This window comes from Schistocerca nitens, chromosome 3 (genome assembly GCF_023898315.1).
Source record: "Schistocerca nitens isolate TAMUIC-IGC-003100 chromosome 3, iqSchNite1.1, whole genome shotgun sequence".
NCBI classification, from domain to species: domain Eukaryota; kingdom Metazoa; phylum Arthropoda; class Insecta; order Orthoptera; family Acrididae; genus Schistocerca; species Schistocerca nitens.
Window position 1 is genome coordinate 891,968,254 of NC_064616.1, and position 12,976 is coordinate 891,981,229.

Below are 12,976 nucleotides of genomic sequence, written 5' to 3' on the forward strand. Positions count from 1 at the left end.
GACTGCAACTTATCCCCCCGCCTTTTGCTCTCTCAAGGAGCGGGCCAAGCGGACGCCATTATCCTTCCACACGCGTCGTTCTCAAAAATACAATGCTCCTTTCAGCGAGAGGGAATTCCTCGCTGCCCTGGCCGATTGCCCTGATACAGCACCAGGAACAGACTGCATCCATGCACAGATGCTGAAGCATCTCTCCAGGGACTGCCAGCGACACATCCTCACCATCTTTAACCGCATTTGGAGCAAGTGCGTGTTCCCGTCGCAATGGCGAGAGGGTGTTATTGTCCCCATCTTGAAGCCCGGACCCACTGGCGGTGGACAGCTATCGTCCCATTACCCTCACCAACGTTTTGTGCAAATTGCTCGAACGTATGGTGGGGCGGCGTTTGTGTTGGGTCCTTGAATGGCACGGTCTCCTCGCTCCATCCCAGGGTGGCTTCCGTCGGGGCCGGTCTGCAGCGGACAATTTGGTGCGGCTGGAATCTGCTATCCGTACAGCCTTTGCCTGACGTCAGCATCTCGTTGCTGTATTTTTTTGATCTGCGGAATGCGTAGAGACACCACATGGAGGCATCACATCCTTGCTACGTTGCATGAGTGGGATCTTCATGGTCAGCTCCCGGCTTTTCTTCAAACCTTTTTATTGCGCCGCTCTTTCTGGGTGCAAGTGGGTGCCGCCTCTAGTTCATCTTATATACAGGAAAATGGGGTCCCGCAGGGCTCGGTGTTGAGCGTCTCCATATTTCTAGTGGCCATTAATAGTCTGGCTGCAGCCGTGGGGTCGTCGGTGTCTCCTTTGTATGCCAACAACTTCTGCATCTCATTTGGCTCCACGACTACGGGAGTCGCCGAACGCAGGCTGCAAGTAGCCGCTCGCAAGGCAGTATCATGGGCTCTGACTCATGGTTTCCAGTTCTCTGCAGCCAAGACTCGCGTTATGCACTTCTGCAGGTGTCGGACGGTCCACCCTCATCCTGAACATTACCTCGACGGGCACCTGCTTGAAGTGGTGGACACTTGCCGCTTCTTAGGACTCATGTTTGATGCCCGGCTCACATTGGTTCCTCATATTTCTCAGCTGAAGCAAAAGTGCTGGCGGCACCTCAACGCCCTCCGCTGCCTCAGCCACACATCTTGGGGTGCGGATTGCTGCACGCTGTTGCGATTGTACAGAGCCCTTGTGCAGTCCAGGCTTGATTATGGGAGCCTGGCCTATGGGTCTGCATCACCCTCAGTGTTGAAGTTGTTAGACCCCATACACCACTGTGGGGTTCGGCTTGCAACTGGTGCTTTTCGTACGAGCCCCGTGGATAGTCTACTGGTGGAGGCCGGGGTTCCCCCGCTGCGGATTCGCCGCCATAGACTGCTTGCCGACTATGCTGTGCACGTGCATTGCTCGCCGGGCCATCCCAATCATCGCCTGCTTTTCGCTGTCACGGTCCTCCATCTGCCCGAACGGCGACCTCGGTCTGGGCTTTCCATAGCTGTCCGTGTCCAATCCCTGCTGTCGGAACTGGGCTCATTCCCTCTTATGCCTCCCTTCCGGGTCCGTGCACCTACGCCTCCCTGGTGTTTGCCCCGGCCGTCCGTCTGTCCGTCTGGACTTGGCACAGGGACCCAAGGACTCGGTTCCGCCTGTGGCCCTCCGTCGCCGTTTTCTTGCGCTCCTCGCCTCATTTCCGGGATGTGAGACTGTCTACACTGATGGTTCCCTGGTTGATGGTCGCACTGCCTACGCTTTTGCTCACGCTGCCCATGTTGAACAGCGCTCCTTGCTGGCTGGCTGCAGTATTTTTACTGCAGAGCTGGTGGCCATATTGCGCGCTCTTGAGCATATGCGTTCCTGCTCAGGTACGTCCATCGTCATCTGCAGTGACTCCCTGAGCAGCCTCCAGGCCATCAACCGCTGCTATCCCTCTTCTCCTCTGGTGTCCTCTATTCGGGAGTCCGTTTCCACCATTACCCGCTCTGGAAGTTCGGTGGTCTTTGTTTGGACGCTAGGTCACGTTGGCATCCCGGGAGATCGGCCTCCCAGCTCGAGATCAGCAGTTGGTGTTGCGCCGTAAGGTGCTTGGGATGTGGGCTGCTGAGTGGCGTGGCCTGACATCCCCAAATAAACTGCGGGCTGTTAAGGAGACGACCGATGTGTGGCGGTCCTCCCTGCGGGCTTCACGCAGGGACTCTGTAATCCTGTGTCGGCTCCGCATCGGCCATACCTACCTGACGCACGGCCATCTTTTGCGTCAGGAGGATCCCCCCCTGTGTCGGTGTGGGTCCCGGCTGACGGTCGCCCACATTTTGTTGGAGTGTCCCCAACTGCGCACCCTCTGGCAGTCTTTTAATCTCCCGGGCACTTTGCCTTTGCTTTTATGCGATGATGCCTCCATGGCTGATGATGTTTTAACTTTTATCCGTGGTAGTCCTTTTTATGGTTCTATTTAGGGAGGTCCTACGCCTTTCCCTTTCTGTGTCTTTTGTCCTCGTGTCTCTCAAAATTTGTTGCTGTTTTGGTGTGTCGTCGGATGGTTGACTCTTACCCTTTTTTTTTTTTTTTTTTTTCGTGGTCAGTCAACCAGTCTCCGGCCATCTTCTTTTCTTCTGTTTCTTTCTGTCTGGTGTTCATTGTACTCTTCTTGTTTGTAGTGTTTGTTGCTGCATTTGTGTTCTTTTAGTGCCTGGGGGGGGGGGGGGGTCTCCTCCCCCCTTTGGTTTTTACCTGCTCCGCACATTCTTGGCTCGCCTGTTTTTGGAATGGGGGACTGATGACCTTCGCTGTTTAGTCCCCCTTAAACATCCCAACAACCACCACCACCATCCTGCTGGAATTGCAAAGTCCGTCGGAATGCACAATGGACATGAATGGATGCAAGTGATAAAACAGGATGCTTACATATGTGTCACCTGTCAGAATCATATCTAGATGTATCAGGGGTCCCATATCATTCCAACTGCACACGCCCCACGCCATTAGAGAGATTGAACAGTCCCCTACTGACATGCAGGGTCTATGGATTCATGAGGTTCTCTCCGTACCCATACACGTCCATCCCCATGATACAATTTGAAACGAGACTCATCCTATCAGGCAGCATGTTTCCAGTCAACAGTGTCGACGGATCAAGGCGAGGCATAAAGCTTTGTGTCGTTTAGTCATTAACCCTCTAATGGTAAGGTGAAGTTTCTTGACATAAATGGAAAGGTGGGGCTGGATCAGACCCCACCCTCCAAATATCAATTTTTTGAGGTAAAATAAAAATTGAATAATGGGAAAAAGTTTTATTATCAATTAAACGCATATAATATTTGTTATAACAACCAGATTTTTTATTTTTATAATCAATAAGTAAGAATATAAAAAATACCTTAATAGAAATATTCTCTATAAAATTATTGAAAATATAGTAAAAATCAATAGATTCAGTCGTCAACTAGGAACTTGAGTGCTTTAGAAATTATAAAGATAGGAACTAAATGAGAAACATCTTACTAATTGTAGAAAATAATTATAGTGTCAGCAGTTTCGAAATATAAAGCTCTCAATAATAAATGTATAATGTTATCCTGGAAATGATCACATACCGCCCTGAAAATACATATTTGGCACAATTTATCACATCTCAGTTTCTTTACAGCCAGGGCATATAATAATTTTATGCTCCCCACATATAGAAAGATTACACTTATTACAAAAAGCATTCCCCTTCCTATCTTTTGATCTGTCACAAAAATCACATCTTCTTTTCTTTTGTGTGTTATTCATCCTCTTTTCCATAAGAGGTTTTGTCAAAGAGAGTGCAAGATTTTTGAGAAATGATATTCTTGCGTCATTTGAAAAGCTGTCCATTTTGCTATTGCTTTTGTAAATGATAAAACTATTTATAGCAGTGATGTCTAATATAGCATAAAAGTGCCGCATAGGCCATCTTCTCGAATTTCTTTTTGTGGTCCTGCTGTGGCAAGGCATATCTAATACATTGACCCCTCCTTTAGGTACATTGTAGAACTCCACAATTTCAGGCTTATTTGATTTTTCATTTATCTCTCCAGAGAAGTGCATAGACAATATCAGTAAAACTTTTTTTATTCTTCTTTGAGGTAAATGACACCAAAGTTTTTTCGTCCTGATACGTAAGTGTTGAAGAGCCTACTGGAGCGGAAAGCAGCATTGATGGTGGTATTTGCGGTTTGTTCCTCCTCAGTGTACCTACAAATGTGAGTTTCTTTTGGAGGAGGGCGTCAGTCACTTCCAGTGAGGAGAACCAATTGTCCGCTGTAACGTTTCTATTAGAACCCCTGATAGATTCCGTCAGGTGCAAAACATACTGGGCAGGTAAAGACAAATCTCAAGGTCTCCTCTTTATTCTGTTGTCCTTGCCAGTGTATGGAATGCCACGCAAAAAATAGAATGTCCTTGCATCGCATAGTGACATTATTTTCAACCCATATTTGTCGGGTTTTGATGTGATATATGTTTTGAATGGACAGGCACCCCAAAAACTTAGTAGACTCTCATCTACTGTGACATATTCAGATGGACTATAATTTTTTTTTTTCACTGTTAGATTCAAACATGTCCCACACTTCTCTGAAAGCCGCAAATTTGCCGTTGATTTTTCTGGCCTCTCTGGTGGCTTTATCATCGAAGCGGAGGTTTTCTAGAAGAAATGCAAACCTTTTCTTGCACATAGTGTAATGGAATACCGGAGGTCCATAGGTTGCTGAGAAAATCTCATCTATACTGAGCATAGAATTTTTTAGGACACCACTCGTGAAGAGAAGGTCCTTCAACCCTTTTATTTCAACACTCTTTGTTGGTGAGTGAAACCACTGGACCATATTGTACTTTTGCCTAGATTTCTCTATTTAAAGATTTGTGTACAAAACAATTTTTTCTATAATTTTAGAATCTATAAATAATAAAAATGTTTCCAATTCACTAGTGACCCCCCCTTGCTTCCCCACGTGGACCAGGGAGATGAGTTTTTTGATGCTGGTGTCCTGGAAAATTTTGAATGGATGGGTTTGTTGGTCCATATTGTCTCTAAGTCTTTACCTAGCTCAAAATTTCTCTCATCATCTACATCTGCCTGAGAATTATCAAACTCGACTGCTCCTGCTGCACAATGAAATACATCATCCTCATCATCAATATTAGGTAATACATTATCCTCGGTTTCTGAACAGTTTTCTGCGTCGATATTGTTGCCATCCTCTGACTCGGCCTCCTGTTGGAGAAACTCGTTGTATATCTCCTCAGGAGTTCTAAGGAGTTGATGTGCCATTTTAGTAAGATACTATAAGAGAAAACAAAACTTAGATGTAATATAAACATCAATAGGGGGTTGAATCCTCCCCACAAAAGAAACTAATAAGTGTGACATAAACAGTAAGGTGGGGTCAGATTCAACCCGAGCGTGGGTAATGTAGGTTTCGGATAGAGGGGATAGCTGCAGCTCACTCACCAGACTGACGTGGCCTCCTCGGTGTTCTGGGGATGACTGGCTGGTAGGGTACCTGGAACCACAGTGCTCTCAGAAAAGGGAGTGGGGAGTTATAAACAAAACAGACTTGCTGGGGTTGGATCCAACTCCAACATTACTGTTAGAGGGTTAAGGGTGCACGAGTGGATCTTCAGCTCCGAAAGCCGATATCAATGATGTTTCATTGAATGTTTAACACACTGACACTTGTTGATGGCCCAGTATTGAAATCTGCAGAAATTTGCGGAAGGGTTGCCCTACTGTCACACTAAATGATTCTCTTCAGTCATTGTTGGTCCTGTTCTTGCAGGATCATTTTCTTGCCACAGTGATGTCTGAGATTTGCTGTTTACCGGATTCCTGCTATTGACGGTACACTCATGAAATGGTTGTATGGGAAAATCCCCATTTCATGGCTATCTCAGAGATGCTGTGTCGCATGGCTCGTGCGCCAACTGTAACACCACGTTCAAACTCACTTAAATCTTGATAACCTGCCATTGTTGCAGCAGTAACTGATCTAACAACTGTGCCACATTCTTTTTGTCTTATATGGGCGTTGTCAACTGCAGCATCATATACTGCCTATTTACATATCTCTGTATTTGAATTTGCATGCCTATACCAGTTTCTCTGGTGCTTCAGTGTATGATATCAGGTGCAGATTTGCAGTAGCAAATACTTCTTCTCACTCTGAGATGGAACATCATCTGACGGGCTATTGCCCCCTGTAATAAACTTCGCAATATCAATGTGTGTGCTGCTGCATTGCACTCCTCCTCCTGATCCTGCTGTAAATCCACTGTTCTACATTGCCTCTGCATCGGTCATACCAGATTAACCTGTAGTTTCATTTTATGTAGTGAGCTACCCACAAGTTGTGGTTGTGGACCTGTACAGGCAGTATGCGCTGATGTGCTCTCTTGATGCAGAAGTGCTATCCACTGTTCTACTTTGGGTGCTGTGACTTCCACGCAGCAACAACTTTCTGAAGACATTCAGTCACATATCACTCGGCAGTGACTGTGAGACATTTTTTAAAGTTCAGAGGTGAGATGACACACTTGGTGAAGAAAGTGGCCGCCATCTTCTTTCCAGAGTTCCTATTTCTCCAAACTTTCGTGTGTAGTTCCTCACCTGGAAAGCAACATACTAAAGACTGCCTCATCATTTCAGCGTCATAATAGTAGACCCATGGTCCGACTATATTGTAATTCTCTTTTGACTGCCCTTTGTCAAATTTTTCATGCATAAAACATCAGTCCATTCTTGTGTGTTTCAGGCATCTGTCAGGGAATGTGGCACACTAAACACACATTTTTCAGTTAAGCCTAAATGATTATGAACTATGATCTGCACCATAGTTGTGTCACGGAATGTGAGACAGTCATTATCTTAGATCATTTTCTTCACAGCATCAGTATTTTCTTCAGCCGCTGCTGTTGTTGGGTGACCAGGACAAAGTTCACATCCCAGAGACACCTCAACGAGTGAAAAGTCAAGAAAAGCAATTTCCAACAGTGGCCTTAGGAGTGGTAGACTCACCAAAAATATGTACCAGAGAACAGTGACAGTCTTCTGTATTTAACTTTTTTGCAGTCATAATATATCATTGCACAAAAATCTTTTGACATATGGGAGCCGTGTGCTGGGTGAGGGATTCATGATAAATGAAAGCTAAGTAAAGTGCCAATGCTAAAGAGTACTCTGTAAAACCAAATTGGGATTCCATTCAGACCTGGAAACTTGCTCACTGCCAGGGGCGACCATTTCTACGTCCTCAGTTTCGGAGTCTGTGTGACAGTAAAACGATAGTATGTCTATGTGATCCTCGTATGTGAATGATGATTTAAATGCGAAATTTACATCTTCAGGTTGCTTTTTGCTGTCTTCTACTGCCACATCAGGCTGATCGGCAAGTGACAGGATAGAAGCCTTACACTTACTGATTTTACATAGGACCAGAATTTTTTCAAGTTTCCACAGGATTTTTCACGAACATATGGTGGTGGAAGTTGTGTATGTTTCACGCATTGATCTTTCTATTAACACAAATTTCTATGAACTTTTGCCTGTCGACATTTCCATGTTCTTTTTTCAATCGATACTGCAACAATCTGTTTCCTTAAAATTTTCTGAATTTTGTTATTAAACCACCATGATATTTTCCCTCCTTAATTCACTTACTTGGCACCTACTTCAGCAGAGCACAATTTGAAGTCAGTATAAACTTTGCCCACAGTTCTTCTAAGTCCATCGTATTGGAGCGAAATTATGTCAATTTATTGTCTAAATATATCTAAAAAGAAAGATGATGAGACTTACCAAACAAAAGTGCTGGCAGGTCGATAGACACACAAACAAACACAAATATACACACAAAATTCAAGCTTTCGCAACAAACTGTTGCCTCATCAGGAAAGAGGGAAGGAGAGGGAAAGACGAAAGGATGTGGGTTTTAAGGGAGAGGGTAAGGAGTCATTCCAATCCCGGGAGCGGAAAGACTTACCTTAGGGGGAAAAAAGGACAGGTATACACTCGTGCGCGCACACACACACACACACATATCCATCCACACATACAGACACAAGCAGACAAAAATAAATATGTCTGCTTGTGTCTGTATGTGTGGATGGATATGTGTGTGTGTGCGAGTGTATACCTGTCCTTTTTTCCCCCCTAAGGTAAGTCTTTCCGCTCCCGGGATTGGAATGACTCCTTACCCTCTCCCTTAAAACCCACATCCTTTCGTCTTTCCCTCTCCTTCCCTCTTTCCTGATGAGGCAACAGTTTGTTGCGAAAGCTTGAATTTTGTGTGTATATTTGTGTTTGTTTGTGTGTCTATCGACCTGCCAGCGCTTTTGTTTGGTAAGTCTCATCATCTTTCTTTTTAGATATATTTTTTCCACGTGGAATGTTTCCCTCTGTTATATTGTCTAAATAGAATGTTAAAATTTTGATGTTGGAAGTGTCTTCACTTTATACCTGATCTGATTTCACTCTCTGTGTACTGACTAGTTTGTGTTCATTGGGGGGACCTCAAACCATCGCCTAGCCTTGCATGTGCACTCCATAAGTACTCTTCTTCCTGAATAGCTGCTTCATTTTTGTAGTGCACCCCTGATATGTGAAGGAGAATTCTACAATTATCTGCCCTATAATGCAGGTCCAGAAATCATCTGCAGCCAAGACTGTCACAAAATTGACAGTGCCTCTGGTTGAGATCCTGCACTCAGCTCCAAATCAAAGGACCCTGATCAGAGTGCCTAACATGTGAGCTCCTGACAACTAGTACACTTTTCCCTGCATGTGCCTGTCTGGACCCTGCTGAAGGAGCAGCCACTTGTTCATTCCTGGGACAAATGGGTGAGGCCAGACTGCCAGTCACCACAGTTCTCCTGCAGATTTAGGGTGGAGGGTTATTTATTTTTACTTTCCATGTCAGCCATTTGAGTACTGCAAGCATTTAATTAATAAAAGTATATTTAACTGTTATTTAGTATTTTAAAAAAGCTAAGGGGAAGTCCCTTGCCTTAAAGCCACATTAAAAACAAGTTGTTTTATTATTAGTCATCTGCCATGTTTAATTTGGTCAATCATTCCTCCCCCTTCCACCATTCCTCTTATACACATACACACCCAAAATGGAATGCTCAGCAATTTCTTTCTAATAGACTTGAATTTAATTATTGTCTTAGTGACATTGTTGGATTTTTTAGTATTCCTTTCACTTCTCCTCCCCTCCTCCACCCCCTCCACCCCCCCCCCCCCCCGAAAAAAATTCTCTCTCTCTTTCTTGTTATAGCATTGCCATTTCTTTTAATGTGTAAAACATATATGTAACTGATTTAGTTCCAATTGTGTTACAATGAGAACTTACATTATACATTTGTCTACAGGTCTATTCCCAATACTGAGGTATTTGCCAAAAATACTGTAGAGAACAACAGTCTGGGTGTGAGTCAGCATCTGAAGACTGCAGGACCGTGATGGTAATGCAACTAATCTAAACAAATTTCATGAAATCTAACATCTGTCATTCAGGTATCATAGTATTCTCAGAGTTTTCTTTGCCCAGACCATACAGGTACAGTATGGTAATACATTTCATGAATACTACATGTGTATTGGTACATGGGATGGGAGAGGGAGGTGGCACAGATTGGGGCCAAGGGAAATGGGAGGTGGTGGTTGTTTTGTCTAGTCAATTCAAATACATTAGTCACTTGGGCTGAATCAAAGAATGCATCAACCCCACCACAACAGTTATTTAAAATACTCATTATAACAGTCTCAGTTCCGAATAATCACACTTTATAGCTAGTTTGTCACATGCAGTGATCATCTTTAGATCTGAGTAATCATGAGTCATGAAAAATCAAAATTCTTTAGAAAAAGAACGTAGTCAAATCTGTAAAATAAAGGTAACAGCATAACAGTACATTTGTGGCAACATTTGACAGCATCTAGCATTTCCCCGCTCTAAGTAAAATGCTAGATGCCACAGAATGCTGCCACAAGTGCATTATTGTGCTATCTTCTACAGCTCTGACAATGTTCTTTTTAAAAAACTTCAGACTTTTCACAACTTGGGATTAATTGGATCTGAAGATGGTCATTCCATATTATTGAAAGTAGATATCAAATGTGACTGTTTGCAGCTGACACTGTTATAATGGATATTTAAAAAAAATTGAATAGTTGCGGAATTTCTCATGACAATATGTTGTCCGTTATTACAACAGTTGTTGTCTACAGGGTGAATTCAACCTTTGAGGACAAAATTTCTGTGTTTACTCAAGGATATTTTCTGATTACTTTGGTATTAAGGACCTTGAGTCTCTAGTAGCTCATTGCCGAGTCATAATGTAATTGTAATTTATTCAGTATGTTACCAAAATTACCTTTGTCTCTGTGAAAATTCCCTTATAACAGTGAAAAAGCCTGTAATATGGCATCATGACAATGTACAACCCAAAACAGAGTAATGCACCTATGTAGAGATGCAAAAGTTCTGTTATGTGGTTGGCATTGCTGCACCAACAGCTCAGCACAGCATTGTCATGCTGCTCTTCTACCACATTCAATGAATCATTACACAAGGTCGTATCAGCCAACTCTTCATTACTAAACCTCTACGTACTGCTGTGTTTCAGAGTTAATACAAAACTAACACTGTCAACAAATCTGAGACAGAACTCGGCAGTACTGAATGCAAGCTTGGAGGAAAGAATAAAGTGGGCCTTGCTATTTACAGCAAGAAGTACCATGTGCGAGTCTAACAAGTTCAATCCCAGTAAGACATACAGCACATACTATTGACATCTGCATTGTAGTAGAGATATTTTCAGTGTAATAAAAATGCAAAGGTGAAAGAGGGTAAGAAATTGAACAAAATGCAATTACTCTCTAATGAACCACCAGAGCCTAAGAATGTCTTGTGTCAAAATACTCAGAAAGTGCCCTTGAATAACCTCTGAAATTTTGTCGCTGAAGTTCAGACTCACCCTGTACGGCATCATTATTAGTTGTTGAGAAAGTATTTCACTTCAAAATATATTATGTTATCATCTATCGTGAACTAGTTAGATTTTAACATATAAACTGGAAGTCTTACTTTTGAAATATTATTTTCTTTTTAAAAAATAATTTAATCTTTTTTGTTTTTGTTTACTAGAAGAGAGGGGGTGAAAGAAAGTGTCATAACTTGAAACGGAGTTGGAGATATGCCCGAGACATCAGGAGCAAAAATGTGATGATATGACCATGTGAAAAGATGGAGGGGAGAGTTCCTCTATAAATGCTGCAATGTACACACACATTACAGGTAGAAAGAAACTGAAAACAATTCAGGAAGAATGGAGGCAATCCACTTACTGGACTAACAAGGAATATAAAATGAGATTATTAATATATACTGCTTGTTTTTTTCTGTGATTAGTTTCAATTTAACTAATATACATTTCAGAATGTTTGTAACTGTAATCTCTTCTGCAACACTAACTATCACAGTACATATTATTGGTGTGACAAGCATTACAATCCTTTCACTTCACTGCCCACACTTTATGCTAGCCTTTGAACATCAGTGGCTGCACATATTAAATAGTTAGATAGTAGGGTAGTCTCATATTTTCACTCACTAATAAACTTAGAAAACAATGCAAGTCTTGTATAATTTTCTTGGTAAAATTAGATTGGAGATTCTTTACAATTACTATCCAATAACCTGTGGACGTAACTTTGTTCTGTGGATGGTTGTAAGAGTACTTTTGCAATTTAATATGAATGGTTATAGAGAAAGTAAACATAAAACTCACAAAAAATATTGCGGGGGGTTCTTTATTTTTGCGTTAATTTAATGTATGGTGAGCACGTATCTTTAGCTAGTTTCCAAGTAGTGCCTATTGTGTTAATATTGTGTGAGCTTTAATAAGAGCTTTCCAATGTTGTAGTAGTATTATTCCTGCTTTCTCACCCTTCTTATATCATCTCAAAACCACTTTTTCACCACCTCTTCAATTGTGTGCGTATAAGCTCCCATTCATGTATTCTTTCAACTTTAAGGAAGGAGGACTGGGCTGTATGACGTATAAGGCAATACTTCCCCTCCAGAATACAGCAATAGCCACTGTGTTACACAAGTTGTAGGCCGGCACTGCCGCATAATTGACAAATTTCCCATTACAACAGCTATCTTTGTCTATTTTTTACAGCCATAAAGAATCTCATTATATATAATACTCAACAAAATAGTGAGTTTTTAATACAAAAAGTAATTTCTGTTCCACAAAAATTTTCAATGGTTCTTTGACATGTTGCTGGAATTTTGATTAATTTCTTTGCTGGTGAATATGTGCCACTATTCTGTTTGTTGTAGCTAATTATCAGCTGCATCGTGAGCTACTAAGATTACGTCACCTGTCACAATGAAAATGACAAAATTGCCTTCTTGCATGTAATGGCGTGCAAAGTAATGCCTCTGCTACATCCATTCAGTTTCATATGTAACTTTTTGTTAGCTATTTTGACATTTTGCGTGTGCATAATTGAAGATAGTTAAGTCTGTGTTTAACCATTTCTTGAACATGAGTTTTTGACAGTACTGAGGGATTTTTTTCTTTCCAAAGAAATTAATTTCTCTCACAGCTCACATCACTCATTTGACGTTTTTTGAGTTGCAGTACCAACAGTAGTGGTACAGTGGTTATAACACTGGATTTGTATTCAGGAGGAGTGGGTTTCAAATCTCCCCCTCCCATCCAGATTTATATTTTCCATTGAAGAGGATGCAGTCAGTGTCCTTCCTCATCCTTGTCCCATATGATCATGTGCTGAACATCTATGACCTCATCTTCGATGGGCAATTAAACAGTAATCTATTCTCCTTCCTTTGTCAGTGACCATATCTATTGTTTACTGCTTGTTTGTATTATTATCATCATCATATCTTCCCACTTGAGGTACGTGACATCACTTTTCCTGTAATTTTGTTT

The 12,976-nt window shown here is 42.1% G+C and overlaps 1 protein-coding gene across 5 annotated transcripts in view; it reads left to right on the top strand.

The window, feature by feature from the left end:
- LOC126248948 (transmembrane protein 183-like) overlaps positions 1–12,976 on the top strand; it is a 116,186-nt gene that overhangs the window by 34,018 nt on the left and 69,192 nt on the right. For 2 of the 5 annotated variants that reach the window (XR_007545565.1, XM_049950475.1), the window contains exons 2-3: positions 9,380–9,472; positions 11,158–11,307. Coding sequence is in view for 4 of the 5 variants with exons in the window: in XM_049950475.1 (XP_049806432.1) it covers positions 11,281–11,307 (27 nt within the window). In the remaining variant the exon portion in view is untranslated. Of the gene's footprint in view, positions 1–8,696; positions 8,847–9,379; positions 9,473–11,157; positions 11,308–12,976 lie in introns of those variants that run through there. The other 3 variants (XM_049950476.1, XM_049950478.1, XM_049950477.1) reach the window with 3 other exon arrangements.